The sequence below is a fragment of the Taudactylus pleione genome, unplaced genomic scaffold (assembly GCF_031769625.1).
Source record: "Taudactylus pleione unplaced genomic scaffold, aTauple2 ptg000275l, whole genome shotgun sequence".
Lineage (NCBI taxonomy): Eukaryota > Metazoa > Chordata > Amphibia > Anura > Myobatrachidae > Taudactylus > Taudactylus pleione.
Genome location: NW_028284677.1, coordinates 2,109,016 through 2,132,701, shown reverse-complemented (window position 1 = coordinate 2,132,701; position 23,686 = coordinate 2,109,016). Strand labels below are relative to the sequence as shown.

The 23,686-nt window shown below is 41.8% G+C and overlaps 1 protein-coding gene across 2 annotated transcripts in view; it reads left to right on the top strand.

Annotated features, from left to right (window-relative positions):
- Window positions 1-20,382, top strand: part of RNASET2 (ribonuclease T2) — a 214,086-nt gene extending 193,704 nt beyond the window's left edge. For both annotated transcript variants that reach the window (XM_088481578.1, XM_088481577.1), the window contains exon 10: window positions 16,276-20,382. In XM_088481578.1, the coding sequence (XP_088337704.1) occupies window positions 16,276-16,476 (201 nt within the window). In that variant the 3' untranslated portion in view covers window positions 16,477-20,382. The remainder of the gene's footprint in view (window positions 1-16,275) is intronic.
- Window positions 20,383-23,686: the final 3,304 nt, after the last annotated feature.

Here is a 23,686-nt window from a genome sequence, read left to right as displayed (position 1 = left end):
TATGCTCCAATGATAATATAGGTTCAATTGCCAGGGAAGAAATTAAGTTGATTTACAAATATAAAACATTAATCCCTGGCGGTCTGAATCAGGACTTCGAACTTAAGTGGTTTCTATAGTTGAGGTCCTTTTATATTACATGTATTTGTTCTATATGTTGAATTTATGATATGGTCTTTAAGATGTTATTTCACATCATTTTAAATGCCCTGGCTTTTTAAGCTATTTTTTTTTTATTTTTTTTTAATCTTATTTTTATCTTATTTTTAGCATTCCCAATTTTGATATATGATCTTTAGGGATTTTATATTGTTGTCCGATTCATGTGTGTATGTTTTAAATTAGCTAGAGATTGTTGACGGTTTTGGGGCTACAACATGGATTCCCAGTCAATGGAGACATTTTTATATGATGGATACTACACTTTGCCGGGGAGCGGAAGTACACTAGACGTGTTCGTGATGACTTCCAGCTTCACGGCAGTTAAGGTAGGAGCCGTGCACAGTGCCCGCCGGGCACCACGTGTGTATGTCACGTGGTGCTGGACGCCGGTGAGGCGACTTCCGGCCCTGTAATGTCCATGATGGGAGGCATTTGCAGCATCCGCCGGATGCCGTGGGTGTGGGCCACGTGGATCCCAGGAGGTTGTTGATAGCATGTATGAGATAGACGGAGACCTAGGGGTCTCGATTAAGCAGCGCACATGATGCGTAATTTCCGGGGGATATCCGGCTGAGTAACTTTAGGTAATTAACCAAATTTGATTCACCTCCACCTGGGAACATGTGTTATTCACTTTTAGCAACTTAAGCCTATATATTTGTGTATAACCAATACATTAAATAGGGCAATTAATGGATGAATTATAGACACAGGGTATATAAAGCCCTTGTGTGAGTCAGATTCCTTATACCTTGAAAAAGACCTGCAGTCGACAGGTCGAAACGCGTTTGTTAACAGGAATCTTAAAGATTGGGACTTTATTACTTGCTCCTTGATGAGGTGGCGGTTTTTATATCACCTCCAACTTTCAGGTTATTGCTATTTTTTTGATTCTTTGTTTTGTATGTATATATTTTTTATTAAAGAGAACTTCTAGCTACAATACCTATCCTTCTTTTTGTACGAGGATATATCATAGAAGGAGTTAATCCCAACAATTCTTTGGAGAACTACTGAAAGAAACCTTTATGTGCAGAATATTACGTCTGTAATATGTAAGTAGGGTATGCATCATTCTACTGTTTTCATTTATGATATATGACTATAGCAACATTGGTTGGAACCATCGTGTGGGCGGGAGATATAAAGAAACCTTTCTGGGAACCCCACCACATGTTTTGACATGAGTTGGGGTATGCACCAATCTAATTAATTGACGGAGTTGACATTACTCTGCCCCCATGCTTGATGCATTAATATCTTTTGGAATACAATATTAGACCACTAAGACGGTCTTTCTGTTTTTGTATTTTTTTCTTTTCTATGTGCCAATTGGATTAATCCCCGGAGACTCTTTGGATTTCCCATAGAAAGTGAATTATGCAAGGACTTCTTTCATCTTTTGGAACAGATTGAGTATTCTTCTCTTCACTCATTTTTTATTTTTTGGTCCATATCTTTTTGTATATCCAGCGCCACCTGGCAAACACAATAACTTTTTTGTTACAATTGTATAGTGGAATATAGTGAGTTCCTTATTTTTTGTGTTATACCGGAGGCAGCAGGTTTTGCGCACCTTTTAAAATAGTACTGTTTTGTATTGATTCTCCACTGATCGTGAAGTCAGCAAACTCCTCCCTCGCTACGCAGTGCAAAATCCATGCATCTCATGCCACAAGGTAGCCTTGAGTCGCGACACACAGAATGTTTCTTAACGGAATGTAGCGTAACACTGGAAAAAAGTCATATTGTGTAATACAACTTTTTGTCCACCAGGTGTCACTTTTCCTAAACTACACAGCACATGTGTCAGAGTTCCAATGCATTTTCTGTATCACTGACCCGATGATTGACTGACCAAAGCTGTGATTCGGTACACTATAGTATAGCATTTTGGTCATGGAATCAGGGCTTTAGAAGAATAATAACAGTATAGTATGTGTGTGAGTCCTGTAGTGTTAAAAAAATATATATATATATATATATATATATATATATATATTTGTCTCATGGGCTCAGACAGGAGTCACAGGCATGTACAGCTTGATGAATGTGTTTTTTTACATGTACAGTACTAATAAGGCATGACTCAGTAGTGCGAGCGTCTTTTATGCAACTTTTTACCTTCAAATGCATCTGAATCATACAGTCAATCGAATTGATAGCACAAGCAGCTTCTGCTGATTAAAATTATATGCAGCATGCCTATGTTCTGTGAGCCAGTGCGGGTGTATCTGTTACATTACACTAATAGCGACTGTAACACTTTAAAGTAGTGATTTGCTTGCAGATACACCCATACTGGCTCATAGAACATAGGCATGCTGCATATCATTTTAATCAGCAGAAGCTGCTTGTGCCAATAAGACGCATTTAGGGTAAAAAGACGCATAAAAGACGCTCAGCGCTGCCGAGTCACACAACACTCCTGTGACCTTAGACTCAAAACATTTCTCTCGACATCCCACCACTTGGCATTTCTGCTATACAGTAGACATTGTATTGTACACATAACAGGGGGGAAGTTTTTCATAAAGAGAGATCATGTCAGGTTCAATACTTTTAAAATACACTACTTTGCACTTCTCTTCTACCTTCCTCTCTGTGTATGGCCACCCAAGCTCCTTCACCACCTCCCCACACCAACACACAATTACTATTCAATTTCATTGAGCTCATTGTATGGCTCACCACCACCCCACCATAATTTGCTTCTATACAATGCTGCCGCATGCTGAGCCTGCTATTGACATTGTACACATTGCCTGCTTTAATTTGCACACATCCACATCACATACACGACAGGTACAGCTCTCAACATGACTAGAGTGTGTGGGCAAGTGGTTAAGGTCTGCACCTTTGGGGTCCGGGGTTCGAATCATGGAAGGGGAGTTTTGTTTTTTTTTCATTAGTTTATAAATCTTCACTACTAGATTAAAAATAAATCACTTGGTGGTGTGTGTGAATTCTGTTATTTATATAAATACATATACAGATGGGTCCTCATACATCCAGCCTCCTTGCACGTTAAACAAGCCATCTAGTCGTGCCATGCCATGGTGTGACTCGGTAGAGCGAGCGTCTTTTATGCAACTTTTTACCTTCAAATGCGTCTGAATCATACAGCGAATCGAATTGATAGCACAAGCAGCTTCTGCTGATTAAAATGATATGCAGCATGCCTATGTTCTGTGGGCCAGTGCGGGTGTATCTGCGCGCAAAGCGTTACGTTACACTAATAGTGACTGTAACACTTTAAAGTAGTGATTTGCTTGCAGATACACACGTACTGGCTCACAGAACATAGGCATGCTGCATATCTTTTTAATCAGCAGAAACTGCTTGTGCTAATAAGATGCATTTTAGGGTAAAAAGACGCATAAAAGACGCTCGGTGCTACTGAGTCACACAGCACTCCTGCACTATATGTGGAGCAACTTGTAGCACACGGAGGATAGATGTATGTGGACTCATCTCTATTACTGTGCTGCAAAGTCCCTGTCCCTAAAAGTGACCCTACAGTAGATGCATATTACTGTACCGAGTCCCAATATAGCAGCCGCACAGTAGCTTACATTGACCAGAAAACGCATACTAAGCATTACATAATGACCGAGCAACTGAAGATCAGTTATTTTAAAGAACTCTACTGAAAGCATTTCTCTCAACATCCCACCGCAGTACAAATTTTATCAGTGGAGCACTCGCCACCTAGAGGTTAAGCAGTGTATTACATGCCATGGCTTATCTTTCTTTGTGGAATACCATGGTACGCCACAGTACAGCCATCGCGTAACATTCCATGGCACGACACAGGAGCCCTGAATGGCGCGCTATGAGCAACAAACTAGCTGGGCACATCTATTGGTCTCTATATTCTCTTTTACGAGTTAGCATCTCCCCTAGCCTTCCAGCGCCTTTGAGATCAGAAAACTCCTTCTTACCTCTCAAGTTCATGAACCAGAAATATCTGCTATGACACCTTTGAATGAACTGAAATGTAATTCTACCAGATGTAATCTAATATAACCTGACTTCTGGCTTTACCTAGATTCATGTCCAGAAACTGAACCCACACTTTCCCACTGAAATCTCAAAAACATGTCCTCTATCTGACCCAACATACCCATGACGCTTTGTATGTTTTCTTGTAAACATAGTGAATTCTTCATTAATTATTAGAGTAAAAAGGCCTCATATTTGCTGCCTCAAAGATTGCACAGTTTGAACTGTGGGCTGCAACTGTTATTGTCAGATTACTTCTACCATGATACACATCACTGCAGTTATGACTGCATTTTATTTTAGCTTGGTATACTGTAACGTGGTTTATTCCCATCTATCATATTTGAGCATAGATACTACCAGACAGACTGTACCACCTGCTTAATACTTCTGTCTGCCCGCCGCAATGTGCTTTGTAAGAGTGTCAGCATAGCTGTAAGAATTAGATTATAGAAACCCTGATCTTATTACTGAGAATGAGGGGCTGAGCTGTGGAGATTTCTGCGGATGAGAACAGGGGGGGACATATTAGCTGGGGGCTCCAGGGATTATATGAGGAGTTCACGGGTTCTGTGATGACTCAGATTACCCCCAATTATTTTGTGAGGGGGTACTACCATACCCAGCCACGACAATGAGCCCACTTAATGATAGGGAGAATCCTCCAGCCCGCTACGGCCTGTGTGGGGAGTTAGTGGATAAGCCCTGTGGCTAAGCTAAATATGAAAATTGGCCACTAAAGGAAAGCAGAGGGGTGAAGATACGTAATCATCCAAAATTTGCACATGTTCATACTCACCATCTAGAATGGGAAATATGCTGCCAGCATGTTCCCCCATGAGCCAGCCAGGATTGAGGACCAGCTACTACCCCGATTCCGGGTCTCTCTGTTCTTGAGTCATCCGAGGCTAAGCTGCTCCTGTACATTGTCCTGCACCTCACCTGAGGAGGCAGAAAGATTAGTGGTTGGAGAGCACCAGTCTTCGTGCCTAAGCAGCCACCTATTGCATTTATATAGCCTATGAAGGGTCCCCACTTTGCTGTGCCCAGGCATGGGTCAACTGCATATACCCACACCTATCTATATATGTCTACCCATGTATACACATACCTATACTTCTATCTATATGTGTACATTTCTATATATGTACATACAGCTTCCTACATGCACATATATATACCCGTAAGCCTAATCTTACATACCACTATTTCCGTACATATGCCTAATCTACCAATGTATATATACACACATATATATCCGATTGCGATGTACCTACCCACACATACATGTCCTTCCACATGTAAATGAATACCCATACCATACACTCCAAAATACATTGACCCATACCTCTATGTACAAATTAACAACTAACATGTATATATACCGCTATATATATATATATATATATATACCTGCATATGCCACAGCTACAACATACATACATACATGTAAACACCTACCCCATATAAATAAATAAATATATATATATATTTATACACACATTTATACACCTGCTCACAGCTACGCTTACATGTACCTTATCATACGTAAAATACCTAACCCCCCACATATATACATAGCTATATTTGTGTGTGTACACATACGCATATAATTATATACGTATATATAGCATATATATAGCATATATATATATATATATATATATATATATATAGCATGTATATATGCATATATGTATATTTACACATCAACATGGAAACATGCCTAAAGTATTTCCTTATTCCTACATACATGCACTGACCTATGCGTGTCCCTCAGTAGGGGGGTTTGATTACGGTTAGTTGAGGGCTGTTTAGGAAGGGGATGTGTTGTGGTGTCATTGAGAGGTTTTTCTGCCCTAGAACATTATACCAAGAAAGGAAGGGGAGGGGGGCATTTTAGTTGAGAGGTGGGAGGTTAAATTTAGTGGTGAGCATAAAACTGCCTGCTATCGATAGTCAATGGTTAAAAACTATTAGTAGAAATTATTGATGGCGAGCATTGATGATGTTCCATTATCAGTTTCTGACTCCCAATATTCCCTTGCTGATCAAACATTCAACATCTGCATCTGCCCATTGCTGATTGTCAAACCATCGATGGCAGATGACTAAGCCCTGGTTAACTATGTATATGAGACTGAGAAGGCACAATTTGGATTTTTGAGAAAACCAAAGAAAAAAACACATTGCTCGAAAGAGACCATAAAATAGGGGATAGCAAAGAAAGCACGCACAGGAATCTAATTAGAGTAGAAGACTGTGTTAGGAAGATGGCAGACTCAGGACTTTAAATTAGAGTGTGTGTTGTTATGAACAAAGGAAGGACACAGGAGGGGAGGGGAGAACAATTTGGCTTAAAAGAAACATTTTAGCTTACAAGAAAACAGAGAAGAGCAAATAGCCTAACAAACTGGGACTGTGTAACTAGGGAGAACAAAGCAACCGGGGGATGGGGCACTAATGAGAAGGGCTGTGTTGTTATGGGCATGAATCTGACCCTTAGTTAACAGTTTACTATAATACACAGCTATTCTTGAACCTACCTGCAGCAATTGCTGTTACACAATGCAAACCTATACTCGTACAGCGATTATATAACAAACATGCAGCAATTGATGTTACAAAATGCAAACCCGAACCTACAGCAATTTAAAATACAATCCCCAGCAATTATGAAACAACAGCAATTTGATATTACAGAATGAAAATGACCCTTGTCTTGTAAGTCCACCTTTAACCCTGCATTTTCCTGCTGTAACTGTCCCCTGACACACTAATCTTTACTTCCTCTATGAGACTCATGTGCACTACAGATAGCCGAACAACTCTTACACACTATCCCCACAATCCTACAGCGCTTATCTGCATCAGGATCATTCGCAGATCCCTGCTTATGTAATCCTCTCACAAAGCTTGTTAATTCTATATCAGTGGCTCACTTTTAGATTATGTATAATTTATTGACCATTGTGGTAGGGATTTCTGTACGAATGTAGCAGCACTGGCAGAAATGAGAGGAGTTTATCAGAAAGTGTGTATGGCACAGGTAAGAGTTCATGAGGGAGAGGATTTTGAGATTCATGAACGGACTTGGTGGAGGAAAGTGTGTACTCTATTTTTAACATTTTGAACTTTCATGAGTAATGCTAAAACAGTGGGCTTGGGAGAAGGAGGAAACTATTAGTGAGGGTGATTTGAAGGGAGGTGGTGACTAGGAGGATAAGAGTGTGAGCACTATTTTGGACTTTCAAAGCTGTAAAGTGGTATAACCATGTGGAAATAACACTAAATAGTAAAGTTGTATTTTTTATTTTTTTGTCTTCAATATAGCGGTAGTACTAGAGGCCTAATGAACAAATTTAGTTCACCAGTAAGTTTACAGTGAAAAATGCAGAGGGACAATATCAAGACCTTGTGGGATCTGGATAGAAATTGGGAGTGGAGAACAGAAAGTACCAGATAAACACACACTGAAGGAGCTGTTGAATAAGTAATTATTTGCAGTTTCACTGGCTATCAGGAAAAGGTGACCAAAGGTGTAGTGAGAAGCAGATAAAACCAAAAGGATTACTATGTGAGTGTTTGCTGTAAGTAGATCATTGATCACTTTTGTGAGAGCAGTCTCCGTGTAATGTGATTGGTGGAAGTCTGATAGAAGAGTTGAGAAGGAAGTAAAATGAGAAAATACTAATTATGCTAAGTAAGTACGTAATTTGGAAGGAGAGAACTTGGATTCTAGTTGAAGAGAGTAGCTGGGTCAAGAGATAATTCATTATAGCAATGATATTTGATTGTTTTGGTCCATTTGTAAATGTGCCGGGCCCATCACTACAGTTACTACTTTAAACTAGGGGTGTGCACCGGCCACTTTTCGTGTTTTGGATCTGGATCTTTCTTCGTGTTTTTGGATCTGGATTGGTTTTGCCAAAACCACCCTTCCGTGTTTTGGGTTCTGGGTTTTGTGTTTTGGATCTGTATTTTTTTGAAAAAAAAAGCATAAAAACATCTAAAATCACAGAATTTGTGGGTTTTTCTGCTCCTATGCTATTATTAACCTCAAAAACCTTAATTTCCACTCATTTCCAGTCTATTCTGAACACCTCACAATAGTGTTTTTATGTCCAAAAGGTTGCACCGAGGTAGCTGGATGACTATGCTAAGAGATACGAGTGGGCGGCACAAACATGTGGCCCATCTAGGAGTGACACTGCAGTGGCAGACAGGATTGCAGTTTGAAAAACTAGGCCCCAAACAGTACATAATGCAAAGAAAAAAAGAGGTGCAAGATGGAATTGTCCTTGGGCCCTCCCACCCACCCTTATGTTGTATAAACAGGACATGCACACTTTAACAAACCAATCATTTCAGCGCCAGGGTCTGCCAGACGACTGTGGCTGAAATGATTGGTTCGTTTGGGCCCCCACAAAACAAGCTGGCAATTAATCTGTCCCTGCACAAACTGGCTCTACGGAGGCAAGATGTCGTCCTCATCCACCGATTCCTCACCCTCTTCAGTGTTGTGTACATCCTCATCCTCACAGAGTGTTAACTCGTCCCCGCTGGAATCCACCACCACAGGTCCCTCTGTACGTTCTGGAGGCTGGTCTCCCTGGAAGAGTTGCTAATTCATTTTTATGAACATCATGTTCTCCACATTTTGTGGAAGCAACCTCCTACGCCTTTCGCTGACAAGGTTCCCGGCTGCACTAAACACTCTTTCGGTGTACACACTGGAGAGGGGGCAACTCAGGTAAAATAGAGCCAGTTTGTACAGGGGCCTCCAAATTGCCTCTTTTTCCTGCCAAGTACAGTTACGGACTGTCTGACATGCCTACTTGGATGCTGTCACCGATGTAATCCTCCACCATTCTGTCAATGGTGACAGTATCATATGCAGTGACAGTAGACATGTCAGAAATTGTTGCCAGGTCCTTCAGTCCGGACCAGATGTCCAAACTTGGTCCTGCCTGCCCTGCATCACCGCCAGCGGGTTGCTTAGGATACCTAAGTTTTTTCCTGGCAGCCCCAGTTGCTGTTGACGTGTCACGTTCCGCTTCAGCTGACAGTGTTTTCACCAGCAGGTCTTTGCACCTCTGCAGGCTTGTGTCGGCCGGAAAGAGAGACACCACATAGGCTTTAAACCTAGGATCGAGCACGTTGGCCAAAATGTAGTGGTCTGATTTCAACAGATTGACCACCCTGGAATCCTGGCAAAGCGAATGAAGGGCTTCATCCACAAGTCCCACATGCCGAGCGGAATCGCTCCGTCTTAGCTCCTCCTTCACTTTCTCCAGCTGCTTCTGCAAAAGCCTGATGAGGGGAATGACCTGACTCAAGCTGGCAGTGTCTGAACTGACTTCACATGTGGCAAGTTCAAAGGGCTGGAGAACCTTGCACAACACGGAAATCATTCTCCACTGCGCTTGAGTCAGGTGCATACCCCCTCCTTTGCCTATGTCATAGGTGGATGTATAGGCTTGAGTGGCCTTTTGCTGCTCCTCCATCCTCTGAAGCATATAGAGGGTTGAGTTCCACCACGTCACAACCTCTTGCTTCAGGTGATGGCGGGACAGGTTCAAGAGTGTTTGCTGGCGCTCCAGTCTTCGGCACGCAGTCGCTGAATGGCGAAGGTGGCCAGAAATTTTTCGGGCCACCCAAGGCGTCTCCTGCACGCCCCTGTCGCTTTTCAGAAAATTCTGCACCACCAAGTTTATTGTGTGAGCAAAACATGGGACGTGCTGGAATTTGCCCAGATGTAATGCCCGCACAATATTGGTGGCATTGTCAGATATCACAAATCCCCAGGAGAGAGTAAGTGGGGTAAGCCACTGGGCGATGATTTCCCTCAGTTTCTCTAAGAGGTTGTCGGCGGTGTGCCTCTTACTGAAACCGGTGATACACAGCGTAGCCTGCCTTGGAACGAGCTGGCGTTTCTGAGATGCTGCTACTGGTGACGCTGCTGTTGTTGCTGCGTAAGGTGATACATCTACCCAGTGGGCTGTCAGTCATATAGTCCTTCGTCTGCCCTGTTCCACTTGTCCACATGTCTGTGGTTAAGTGGACATTGGGTACAACTGCATTTTTCAGGACACTGAGGACACTTTTTCTGACGTTTCTGTACAGTCTCGGTATCGCCTGCCTAGTGAAGTGGAATCTAGACAGGATTTGGAACCGGGGACACACTACCTCCATCAATTGTCTAAATCCCACTGCACTAATGACGGATACTGAACGCACATCTAACACCAACATAGCAGTCAAGGCCTCAGTTATACGTTTTGCTTCAGGATGACTGCTGTCGTACTTCATCCTCCTCGCTAAGGACTGTTGGAGGGTCAATTGTTTAGTAAAAGTAGTGGTGTTCCTACTTCCTCTCTGGGATGATGAACGACTCCCAGCAGCAGCAGCAGCGGCAGCAGGAGGCATAGCAATGCAGGATCCTCCGGAGGAATCCCGGATAGGAGAGTCAGTCATGCCAGTGACATGGCCTGCAGGACTACTTCCGATCCTGACTAAGGAGGAAATTGACGAGGAGGGAGTTGACGGTGTGGTTTGCAGGACTATGGACTTTGGAAGAGTGGACACAGCCCCTATGGACAACAGCAGCACAGCACAACACAGCCAGCCCCTATGGACTTTGGAGGAGTGGACACAGCCCCTATGGACAACAGCAGCACAGCACAACACAGCCAGCCCCTATGGACTTTGGAGGAGTGGACACAGCCCCTATGGACAACAGCAGAACAACACTACAATACACTACACAGCCCAGCCAGCCCTAACTCCAGCCCTCCCTATCCACAGCCGAGTGAGAAAATGGTGCCGACGTGGGTACCTTATATAGAATCCAAAACCCGCGAGACCCGGAAGGCGGGATGATGACGTTTTGCCTCGATTTCAGATCCGAGTCAGGTGGGAAAAGTCTAGCCTGACTCTGATCGGCCTTGGATCGGGGGGGCTCAGGGGGGTTCGGATTTCAGAAATCCGAACCCGCTCACCCCTACTTTAAACTAAGGCTGTGGAGTTGGAACACAAAACCTTTCTTTCCTATTCAGACTACTCTACTTTTTGGCTCTAGCTCAGACACCTTCATAAATGGCAAATGTAATAACAAATTTACTGTAGTAAAATACATTTCTTCACCACAATTTAAAACATCAGGCTACTTAGATTGATTACATTTACTGTAGTAAACTGCATTTCATCACCACAATGTTAAGCATCAGGCTACAGTACTTAGATTGATGGGTTGAGTTATTGATTGATGGTACAACTGTTATTGTTGAAAGTGCTCTAAATTATTTTTTTCTAGATTGGAAGCTCTCATAGGGAAATTTTTTAAATGCCTGAGTATGCACTGTTCTTGGCATCACTTCATTTGTCTATATCTATGCTTAAGCATAACAACATTGTACCTGCCCTTTCTCCAAGCATACTCCTGTTGTATTCAAATACACATATTAATGTCCTCAAACACACACTTTTATCTATACATCGTAGAAAATTTAACCTTGCCAAGTTGGCCTTTCCATGAGTGTTCCTCCCCTGCTTGTTTTGAATGAACATGCTTGAAAGCATGAAAATCTCACCTGGCAGGGCCGATGTTACCATTAGGTAGCTTTAGGTGGCTGCCTAAGGGTGCCAGGCACTAGAGGGCGCCACTGAGTCCACCCAAAATGGGATGTCTCTTTCAGTCCTGACCGTCTCTGTGATGACCAATGCTGACGCAGGAACTCCCCCAACCCCCGACTGCACTCTCACTTGTTAGTGTGGTAAGAGTCATCAACAGTGGTGGTGGCTCCTTCCCCCTCCATTCATCTCCTTTCTTTCATGTTCCAGCCTGTCTCTCAGGGTGAGCATTTGATGAGTGTTGCAAGGGTGAGTGTGTGAGTATGGGGTTTAATGAGTGGTGGCAGGATGAGTGTGTGTGGGGATTAATGAGCACTAGCAATGTGTGTGTGTTAATGAGTGCTGGCAGGGTGAGTGTGTGTGTGTTAATAAGTTCTGTCATGGTGAGTGTGTGTTAATGAGTGCTATAAGGGTTAGTGTGTGAGGGGGTTAATGAGTACTGGCCAGGTAGTGTGGGGTGTGTTAATGGGCCCTGACATATATTGGTGCACATATGTGTGGCATAAATATGTTTTGCAGCAAAGATGTGTGACATAATATATTGGGGACACAGCTGTATGGCATATAAAGAATTTGGTGCACATGTGTGGCATATGTATTGGGGGCATTGTGTGGTATAATTCATGGCTATGTGGCTAACAATACATTTGGTGCACAGCTGTGGCATACGTATTGTGGGCACAAATGTGTGGCAGATTATGTAGCAGGGGCACAACTGTGGAATATTATTTTGGAGGGCAAAAATGTGTGGCCTAATATGTATTAGGGCATTGATGTGTAGCATATTTATGAATTGTGGATACAGCTGTGTGACATATAATGAATTTGTGGCACAGATGTGTGGCATATTATGAATTGGCGGCAGTGTTATGAGGCACAGTATGATTTTTGGGATCTGCTGTATGGCATATTAGATGTGATATTTCTATATAGTATATTATGAATTTGTGATACTGCTGTGTGACATATTGTAAACTGGGGTCACTAATGGGTAGCTTATTATGTATTTGAGGGAGAAGGGGTGGTTGGTGAAATGTTGCCTAGGGCGCCCAGAAACCTTGCATCGGCCTTGCATCCGGGTGTTTGTATTTCTTGACTGCCACTGCCAGTGTATAGGAAAGAGGATATAATGTGTTACATAGGATATATTATGAGACTAAGTAGAACAGTAGATATTACAGCAGGTTATCGTTTTGTTGATACAAATTCATTAGTCACAAAAGCATGTCATTGCGAGCTCCTGCAGTACCTGTGTTACTAATGCTGGGCATACACTATACAATTATATGTCCAATCTGGCTGCTTGGAATGAAAACCTGGTAATGTATGGGAGCAAATGACAATCGAACATTTGTTCACAAACACTGGAAAACCGACAAAAATGGATGCTCAGCCAAATTTGTTAAATAAAACATATTTAACCAATTTAAACAATCGTTTTTGCCTGATTTCCAGTGTTTAAAACCAATTGTCATTTGCTCCCATACATTACCAGATTTTCATTCCAACCAGCCAAATTGGACAGATATCTGAGAGATAATTGTATAGTGTATGCCCAGCATTATAAGGAAAAACCACTTTACAATGGAATAGCCCAATAAACCCTGCATCACCCTTCTTCATATTCCCACAAGCAGCATACAATTGTTAACTGATAAATACCTCTTCAATGCTTCATGATAGTAATTTTTAGCTTTGTGATTTAACTGCACAACCCAAATGAACATGGGAGGCATCATATAACAACAACAAACGACACCCAACCTGGCCGCTAAACAGAATGGCAGCAAGAAATATTCTCAAAAGCTAGTCACCCACACTTGCTCAAACACTTTCATAAAAACATTGAGGAATTCTTGCGCTAGTCTTGTTCTAAGTGTTCACGCCTGAGTCAATGTCCAGATACTTCCAATGGATCAAATTCTTCTACCACAGGCGAAAATCCTCAGTGGGTAATATATGCAACAATAAACCATAAAAGGAATTAAAAAAAAAGTAATTTTAGGAAATTTTCAGAACAAAGCATAAAACACATCCTGGACTATGGGCCTCATTCAGTAAGGATTTCTGATGCGATCACGGCTGCAATCGTGTACGTAGGTCTACTGCAAAAGTATGCAAATATTTGCAATCGCAAAGCACTCGCACACAGAACTTGCAGACACCCACTTGCCCTCTCGCACAACCGTAATACCTTGTAATTCAGCCAAAACATTAACACCGAAGTACATCGGAGCCACTTCCACATTTAAGGCAGGTCTGACCCTACCACTAAGTTGCTAACTTTCCTACACGCAGTGAGAGCTCAGGCTGCGTATGCCATCGCAGGGGCTTAATTATGCACGCCCCTGTAATGGCGTTCAAACGCACTGGCACGCCTGCATTTCTCCAACCATCCCCCGTCACCTCCCCAAAACGCTCCCTTCCTGTCAATCAGCCTGCAATTGCTCTGCATGGTCTCCGTCATCGCAGTGCGATCGCAATGAAGCATTCGTGCACTGCGATGCGTATGAGTGCACAATACGCAACAATTGGTGAACTGCATATGCCATTACATCAGCGATCCTTGCTGAATGAGGCGAAATATCAAAACAATGTACAGTATAAGCCAGAGGGTCCTATTCCCATAAGATAACAGCAGCCGTTTTAGTAAAAGAAATAGCCAAGTTGCTCACATCAGTGCTTACTTGAAACGGGTTGCTTGAAAATCACATAAAGGTTTCTTTCACCCCAGTGTGCCCATAAACCTTAAAAATGTATTAAAAGGCAATGCTCACGCTGCAGCTTACATATGTAATATTCATGCAGGCATTTAAAGGTGTCTTTCATCACAGAGTGCCCATACACCTTTTATCGAATCACAAACTATGCTCACACTGTAGCTTACATCAGAACCATCAATGCAGACATATAAAGGTTTCTTTGATCTCCCACAGATGGAATAGCTTCCTCCAATATTCATATAAAAAGGAAAAAAAACTGTTCATGGTGCAGGATATCCAATAAAAAGTATTTATTAAAATATACACATAAAATAGGGGTATAACAGCCATACAGCATATCACACAGCAGGATCACATGGATACAATTCAGCCGATAGATGGAACCCTGGTATTCAAGACTGGACCCTACAGGTGTCTTTTTCAAGGTCTTTTTCTTAGTCCAGGATGTGTTTTATGCTTTGTTCTGAAAATTTCCTTAAAAAAAATTACTTTTTTTTTCCTTTTTATGGTTTATTGTTGCATATATTACCCACTGAGGATTTTCGCCTGTTGTAGAAGAATTTGGTTAACTGGGAGTATCTGGACATTGACGCAGGCATGAACACTTGGAACAAGACTAGTGCAAGAATTCCTCAATGCTTTTATGAAAATGGGAGGCATCATATCATATAATCACATAGAGGTCATGTGCCTTCTGGGATTTCACAGACTGCATGGCGTTGGAACAGAACATAGCTGTAGCGTCTCTTCCATGTGGCTTTATAAGATACAAAGACCCCGTAAACCCCCAAACATACACACCATAGAAAGATAACCTTGCAGAGTTAGCTACTTTGCAAGTGAGAGGTAATCACGTGACAGCAAACACTATCAAATATATGCCGTATGCAGTAGGCTTTACAGTACTAATATAACATGCTTTGTTTATTATAAAATAATGTAAACTAAAAAAAATGTTAAATATTTTTCAGTAACTTCAAACAATAGTCTTTAATTTGAAAGAAAAATTTAGCTCCTAGATGAAACCATTCATATTTTAAATGACAACAATGGATTAACTGTAGGGGTAAAATTGCTAATAACTTAAGCCGCATATCACTACACGATATCACTCTATGGGGCAGATGTATGAAGCTCTGTAAAGGGATAAAGTGCAGAGTGATAAACGACCACCCAGCAAGCTCGCAACTGTAATTTTTCAAACAGCCTGTAACATGACAGTTGGGAGCTGATTGGTTGGTCGTTTATCGCTCTGCACTTTATCACTTTCCAGAGCTTCATACATCTGACCCCTGAGCGATATCGTGTAGTTTGCCCCCGGCAGTGGTATGCTCAAAGTCCTTAACGACATTGAGCACACACACTGAACGATATCGTTTAGTGCCAGCACCCTCCCTCATCCCCAAACCTGCAGGTTGGACAGCAGGTTTGAGCAATGAGCGATGTAGTAAACGACCAGCGGCAGCATGCATCGCTGGTCGTTGACAGCATATCCACTGGATGATATAATGAACGATATTGTTATTATTCAATGGTCCATTATATCGGCTTGTGGATATGCGGCATTACACTTTTGTACTGATTTTTAGAATTAACTTACAATATAGCTGCACTTGTTACAGACATACATTTCATACTGAACAAAAATGACCAACCTATACAAGTTGGTCAAGTTAGATTCTCTGTATGTGTATTATGAATTAGATTTCATTTTAAGCACATTGTTATAATCAAAAATGTTTGTCTTTCCCAGGGTGAAGATGCACAAATCCTTGGACAAATTGAAATTTGTTTTTCAAAAGATTTGAAGCTGATAAACTGTACAGAAACATCAGATGAGCTTTTTATGACCAAAGATATGCCATGGGGACAACCTATCAAGGGGACAACCTATCATGAGGGGTTACAAGTTTGCGACAATGACTTGAGCACTTTTTATCCACCTGTAGAGTAATTACTGGTTGTCCACATAACATTAAATATGTTTTTAATATGGTCTTCAACTAATTAGTGAACAAAATAAAAATTGTTGGGAAAGTACAAGCAATGAGTCCACAAATAGGAATTTTGTAGTACTGGTAAAAAAAAATAACCTTTTCTCTAGGGATGGACATTGATGGTAGATGTTTGCTGACCATCAGTGTTTTTCTTGGGATATTAGTGTTTTTACCATTTGATGGCAGTATTCTGATGTTTGCCACCATCGAATGGTAATCATTTGATGGTGTTCCGATGGTTGCTTATTTTCTTTAAATCGTAAAAGCTATGCCTCCCCTGGCTGCTATGTACTATGTCTCTGCATCTGAAAATCTTCATGGCTCATGCTGCTGGGTACGTTGGAGGCTGTCTCTCACTGCCTCAGACGTGATCCTCCCCTCTCTCTAGGCTGCTGCTAGGGAACAGGGCATATTGATTGGCTCTCAATGTCTCAGAGACCAAATCAGTGTGCAGCCCTGGCCCTGCAGTAGCAGCAGTCACTCACAGACACACAAGACAGTGAGCAGATCCCAGTGTCAGCTGTGACACAGCAGCAGTGGCAGTGTTTCTCCTCCTCGTCCTCAGGTCTGCCTGCCTGCCTCAGCTGTTTGCTCTTGCTCCGAGCCCCACCCCCAATCCCGCCCCTTACCTATTCATGTAAATAGTTTTCACCATCAATTCTTTTGCTGCAATGGTTAGTTGCCATTGCATCAAAAGATTCAATGGAGGAAGCCCAGCCATCATTTGATGATGGGCTTCTGAAGTCCATCCCTACTTTTATCTGGAGAGTCCGACGTGATCACAGACTGCCTCCTTCTGTTTTTAGAAAAACTCATATATATTCCACCCAATTTTCAATAATTCTTTGGTAGTCCCATATCTCACATTTTCCTTAATTTAGAAATTGATTGTATTTACAGTATATAGAATCCTCAGTTAATCGAAAAATTATTCCAAAAAATAAGTTCTCAAAATATAACAGAAGAGTGTGTTTTAGCTACACTGTTATTTATCTTTCCATAATCTATTGTCCTTTAGTCTTTCCCATAGTGTTGCACAGCTATTAGATTTTCTGATATACATTTCACTTAAGAAATGTTTTTTCAAGCAATTTCTTGCCTACTACCAGTTTTTAATTAAAACTTAAAAAAAATTGAAGTTTAAATACATTTATAAAACATACAGCCTAATTCAGAGGTGAAGGCAGTGCAGGTCTTTGCGCAGTTGAGTGATGTTTTGCTACTGCGTATGCACAAAACGTCTAGAAAACTTTCTGCGCATGCTCAAAACAAGGCGTACAATAGCGTACATAGTTGCGTACAACATCCCTATTACCTGAGACAGCATCTGCAATCCTTGGGAAATCAGAGTAGAGACTGGGAGCTGACCTAAAGTGATTGCAAAAAGAGGATTCATGGGCATGTTTAAGCATGCGGCTGTGATGTCTTTCGCAGCACCACAGCCTCAGTGGACATATTTTGAGAAAGTTTGAAGGGAGACTGTGTCTGCAGACAGGCTGCTCGGGGAATTGATGTTGTGACCGATGGTGCTTTGATGGTGGAGAGATCAAATCCACAAGCGCACTTGAGCATTGCTAAGATATGCAACGTCGCCTTATGTGCTGTCTCACGGAAGTACGCAACAGGCATACATAAATTGACATTTTCTCATTTTTACACTAGCGAATCCATGAGAATTTGCAGCCGCACATGAACTGCGTCCACCCTGGGCCCGTAATCCCTAATACAACCCAACCAAGAACTCACTTTCTCTGTTTGACTAAATTAATTTCTTCTATTGTAATTTTCATGAGAGCTGCTAGTCGATGAGGAGAAAGAAGAATACATGTTCAAATGTTTTAGACTTGCATATGTTGGCTACACATTGTACTATATGTTGTTCATACAGCCAACGAATGATATATTGTTCAGTGCATCTTGCCTTGGGTACACACAATATATCTGTAAATGACCTTGATCATATATATTGCGTCTGCAGTGTAGCATAGAAGATGTGATATATCTGAAAGACATATTGTGTACATCTGCCTGTGTGTACGGGCAAGTAACTGAACAACACAACAATGACACCAGCAACAATGGCATCCTAACTAAGCGGGCATATTTAAATGCCCGCCCAGTTGTAATGTCTGGCCAGATATATCGAGTAGCCGATTGATACGTGTGTATGCTTACCATATCGTACACTCGGTCGGCAACACGGTAGTTCAGCCATTGCGTCGGTCAGGGATACCCGCATAGGACATGGGATTTTCTAGATGAAGGATTTTGTATAATTCATGGGTCCAAGTGCTAAGATTTAGATTACTCATAAATTAAGGCAGGCACTATATTTTAATCATTCATTATTGCTTTTTATCTACTGAGGGGCTTAATGCAGCATTTTCTTTGGAGCTATACATTTTATATAATCACCTTAATATCTATAATCATTTCTAAAAGACTGTCATATGTTTCTTTCACTAAAATATAGAGATGATTGCAAGTGGATTTAGAACATTACAGTATTTAAATTGTTTCTGATTTGATCTACTGTAAAAATGTTTATAATTTGACAGTTGAAAATAAAATCGAGTGCTCATAAAACAATGAATAACACATGCAAGTTATCATGCTAATTGTTAACATTAGTTTTTAAATCCAGTAGCTCTACCTCTTTCATAAGTCATGAATAATTAAAACACAACAAAAACAGGTAGACATTAGCTATTAGATGACAGTAGGGTCACATTTCATACGTAGAAGTAATTTGAAAAATACACACAAATATATAAGCAAATATGTACATACATATGTTGCTCAAGACATGGGTTGACAGAGCCATAATCTGGAATGCTCAGCCTGCTCCCCTAGCTGCTGGCTAAACGTTCCTCCCTGACACTCTGCTGCTCCTAGTCTGCCCATGGTACACCTCCTCCTACTCCTCTGCATTGCCGGCTGCAGATAGGTGATTACACTACAGCGCAAGGAGGACATTTTAGGCCAGAGCAGGAGGAGGTACGTGACTCAGCACCTGGAGGTTAGAGTTGCCTTTTGTGTGCTGGCATTGGGCACTGGCCCCTGGGATATGCCCCTGCTTTACACTTGAATTAGCCATATACCGCTCACCTGTACGGTGCGTGGCAATCACATTCCCCCGTGCCTCACACCTCACCTGTTAAGGGTGGTTAGGGGTTAACTCAGGGATGGCGAACCTCAGGCCCGTGGTGATTGTTCAATTGCTCATTTTAATCATCTAGCTGTGTGTTGGACTTTTTGGGATTTGGTGATGTCCCTGCATAGGTAATTTGTCCTAAAGACTATAGATGTGAGGCCTGGATAACCCCCCCCCCCCCTCAGTGTGTGTTTGTGTGTGGCCATTCCTCCCAACAATTAAACTTGTTAATTCAGCATCATGTGCACGGAATGGGCGCATGCCCACAAAGGGGGAATGGCTGCAGGAAGGACCATTTTAAAAACGCAAGCTGCTCACACAAGAATCCATACTACACCTGCCATAGGGCTGGTGCAAGTTTCGATGATGCACCGAGACAGATATCCACAGGTGCTGCAAGTGGACATCTCCGTTTAAAAAAAAAAAAAAAAAGGATGCACTTTTAGCATACAATGCAGCTTTAAAAGATTCTGCTGCGTCTCCATGCAACTCAGGTTCAGGCCGAATGTGTGAACAGAAATGAAAGCATTATTTAAATTCTTAAAAACAAAGTAATGTAAAATGTACAGTCTATATGTATATGAAGCACATATGTAACATGGCTTTTCTGGCAGCGTATGCAATGTAAAAATGGGTTTGATGATGTTGAAGGCATGGTTTGCTTAACGTGGGTGTGGTTTTAAATAGCTAATAAAATATATGAAATCTTGTTATGGCAAAGGGCTATTATTATTATTATAATTTATTTATATGGCGCCACAAATGCTCCGCAGCGCCTTACAAAGCACATAAACAAGTTGTAGACAAGCGACTTACAGAACAATACAATACAGGACCAGGACATGGATAATATATATTGCTACTTTAGTGACCATAACACCCTGATAAGCAACAGAGCATAAACAGCCAAGTGTTAGGTGCCCTAGTGGTGAGTAAGAAGTAGATGAAACTAAAGTAGGGAGAAGTACAAGAGGTTAGAGGGCCCTGCTCACAAGAGCTTACATTCTAAAAGGGGAAGGGGAAACAAACAGGGGTGACACAGATGGGGAGGAAGGTGTATGTATCAGGGAGTTAGAATGACAGCTGGATGGCTTTGATGAAATAATGGGTCTTGAGAGCCCGTTTGAAGGATTGCAAAGAGGTGGAGAGTCTGATGGGGAGTGGGAGAGAGTTCCAGAGGTGGGGAGCAGTGCGGGCAAAATCTTGGAGGCGGGAATGGGAGGAAGTAATCAGCTGGCATGAGAGGCGGCGTGCATTAGTTGAATGAAGAGAGCGGAGAGGAGTGAAGGGAGATGAGATCAGAGATGTATATGGGGAAGATTGGGTGAGGGCTTTGTAAGTGAGCGTGAGAACGTTAAATTGGGTTCTAAAAGGGAAGGGGAGCCAGTGGAGGGCTTGTAGGAGAGGGGAGGCAGATGTAGAGCATTTGGAGAGGAAGATAAGTCATGCAGCAGCATTAAGGATAGACTGGAGAGGAGAGAGATGGGATTTGGGGAGGCCAGATAGGAGGAGGTTACAGTAGTCCAATCTGGAGATGACCAGTGAGTGTATGAGGGTTTTTGTAGCATCCTGGGTGAGATAGGGTCTGATCTTAGAAATATTTTTGAAATGGAAACGACAGGACTGTGAAAGGTTCTGCATATGTGGTTTGAAGGAGAGGGATGAGTCCAGGGATAACTCCAAGACAGCGCACTTTGGGGCTAGATGAAATAGTTATACCATCAATTGATAAAGAAATAGTGGGAAGAGAGGTTATGTGGGAGGGTGGGAAGGCTATCAGCTCTGTCTTAGACATATTAAGTTTAAGAAATCGCTGGGATATCCAGGAAGAGATGGCAGAGAGACAGTTGGAGATACAAGTCAGAAGAGAGGGGGAGAGATCAGGGGAGGAAATGTAGATTTGAGTATCATCAGCATAGAGATGATAATGGAGGTCAAAAGAGCTGATGAGTTCACCTAGAGAGGAAGTATAGAGGGAGAATGAAGAGGTCCAAGAACAGAACCTTGAGGAACACCTACTGTAAGAGGCTGTGGGGGGGAAGAGGAGTCATGAGAGGAAACTGAGAAAGATCGGTCAGAGAGGTAGGATGACAGCCAGGAGAGGGCAGTGTCACGTAGACCAAGGGAGTGAAGGATAAACCAATACATCACCTGCCAGCCCAATCTCACTTAGGCCCGTATTCAATTTGAGGTGAAAAGTCAGAATTGGCGAAAAAGTTTCGCCGACGTCATTTTGCCAGGCGGAAAAGTATCGCCGTATTCAATTTGAAAGCCTAGGCGGAAAGTGTAACAGGCGGAAAAGTTTCCCCTATGAATAGCAGGCGGAAAAAAAGTGCAGGATTGGGTTTTGGGGTGCAACGTTGCGGGAACCCCTGTGCAGCCTTCAGACAGTCCCCCAAAGGTAAACAGAAATTTTAAAAAAACTTACCCCAAAAATTCACTTTCAATTGGGGGCGAAAAAAAAAGTTGAGGGACAAAGTTAAAAACTCGCGAACTAGACTCCAGGGAGGTCCCCAAGTATTTCCCAGGTGTTTTTTTCATTGCTGGTGTTTGCGGAAGGTGGATTTTTCACGATTTTTAAAAATGAACTTTACCAACTTTTAAATATGCTGGCCCCCATTTTCAAGTACCCCAAATTTGCTGGGATAAGTTATTTTCTGCAAAAAAACCTCCTGAATACTATTCTGCACCACTTATGCAAAAACGCTGTTTAGCAGCTATTGAGCCCATTTAAAAACACCAAATACCTTCAGCAAGCCATATCAGGGGTAACCATAGCTAATCCCCATGTCAGAGCATCTTTTGGGGGGTGTCAGGCTGATTTCCTCAAATCTGACATGACTTTCCGCTTGTTTAAGTTTTGCCGGGTCCCGTTTCGTGTACGCACGATACTTTTCCGCCTGCAAAACAGGCGAAGTAGGTGGAAAAGTCCGGGAGGCGGAGAAGTATCGCAGGTCCGCTCAAATTGAATACGGCTCTAAGCTGAGACTATTCTAGTGACTGATACACAATACAAGGTCAATTCTAGTTACAATAAGCAATGCAACCATCCTAATGACCAATATAGACAAATCTCAGGTGCACAACTCCAAATTATTAATAATATATATAAATGCAATAACATTTTGCAATCAATAGAGGTTTTTAGCATAATCATGGCCAAGGTTATGGGCCTACCCTCCATATCCAGGTTACCTCTTTCGGGTAGGTCCCTAACATACTAGGGTTCAAATCCACTCCATATGTAAAAAAAAAAAAGTGACTAACTTGACAAAATCATTAATTGTCACCTTTAAAACAAAGGTCTACAACAACATCAACAGTGTAAGCGTAAATTAGTGACAACCATATAGTGTTGTAATAAATACTAATTCATCATTACCACTAGTTTTCCTTTATAGATTTAAAGTCCAAATCTGACACCCCACTACCTCCCTCTTTAAAAATTAGACCCTAGATCTGATCCTATCCTGCTTCAGTAAAAAAACATCCTAAATTGAATTCCCAACACACCCTGTTAAAATAGCCCAGATCTGGCCAAAGATTTAAAATAAACAATGAAGAATCTAGGAATGGAAAATCCAAAACACATCTAAGAATACCTTTTCTATAAAAACTGGTGTCTCCATCCATGACACTAATTAAATTATACCTATTTTTACATACGTACATATATCTTACCCCCTGCAGTGTCTCATGGGTGGCAAGGTTTGGGAAACATCTCTCTGCTGTGCGGAGCTTTGGGTGAATAAAGGCCGTGCAGGGAGTGAGCCTGGGGAGCTCAGGGAACTCTGACTAAAACAATGTGTGCTGTAAGGCCACGCCACTTTCAGTGAATTCCTTTTTTCTGGTCCCGACTTCAGACTTCCATATTTTGGGAGGTGTGCATACACACAAATGCTGACTGCTACAGTTGGTTCTCTGGCTCATAGAGTAGTACTCATATCTTCAAACAATACTTACATTTGTGTAGTATATATAACTGTTAATTAAAATTACATATATTTATTGTT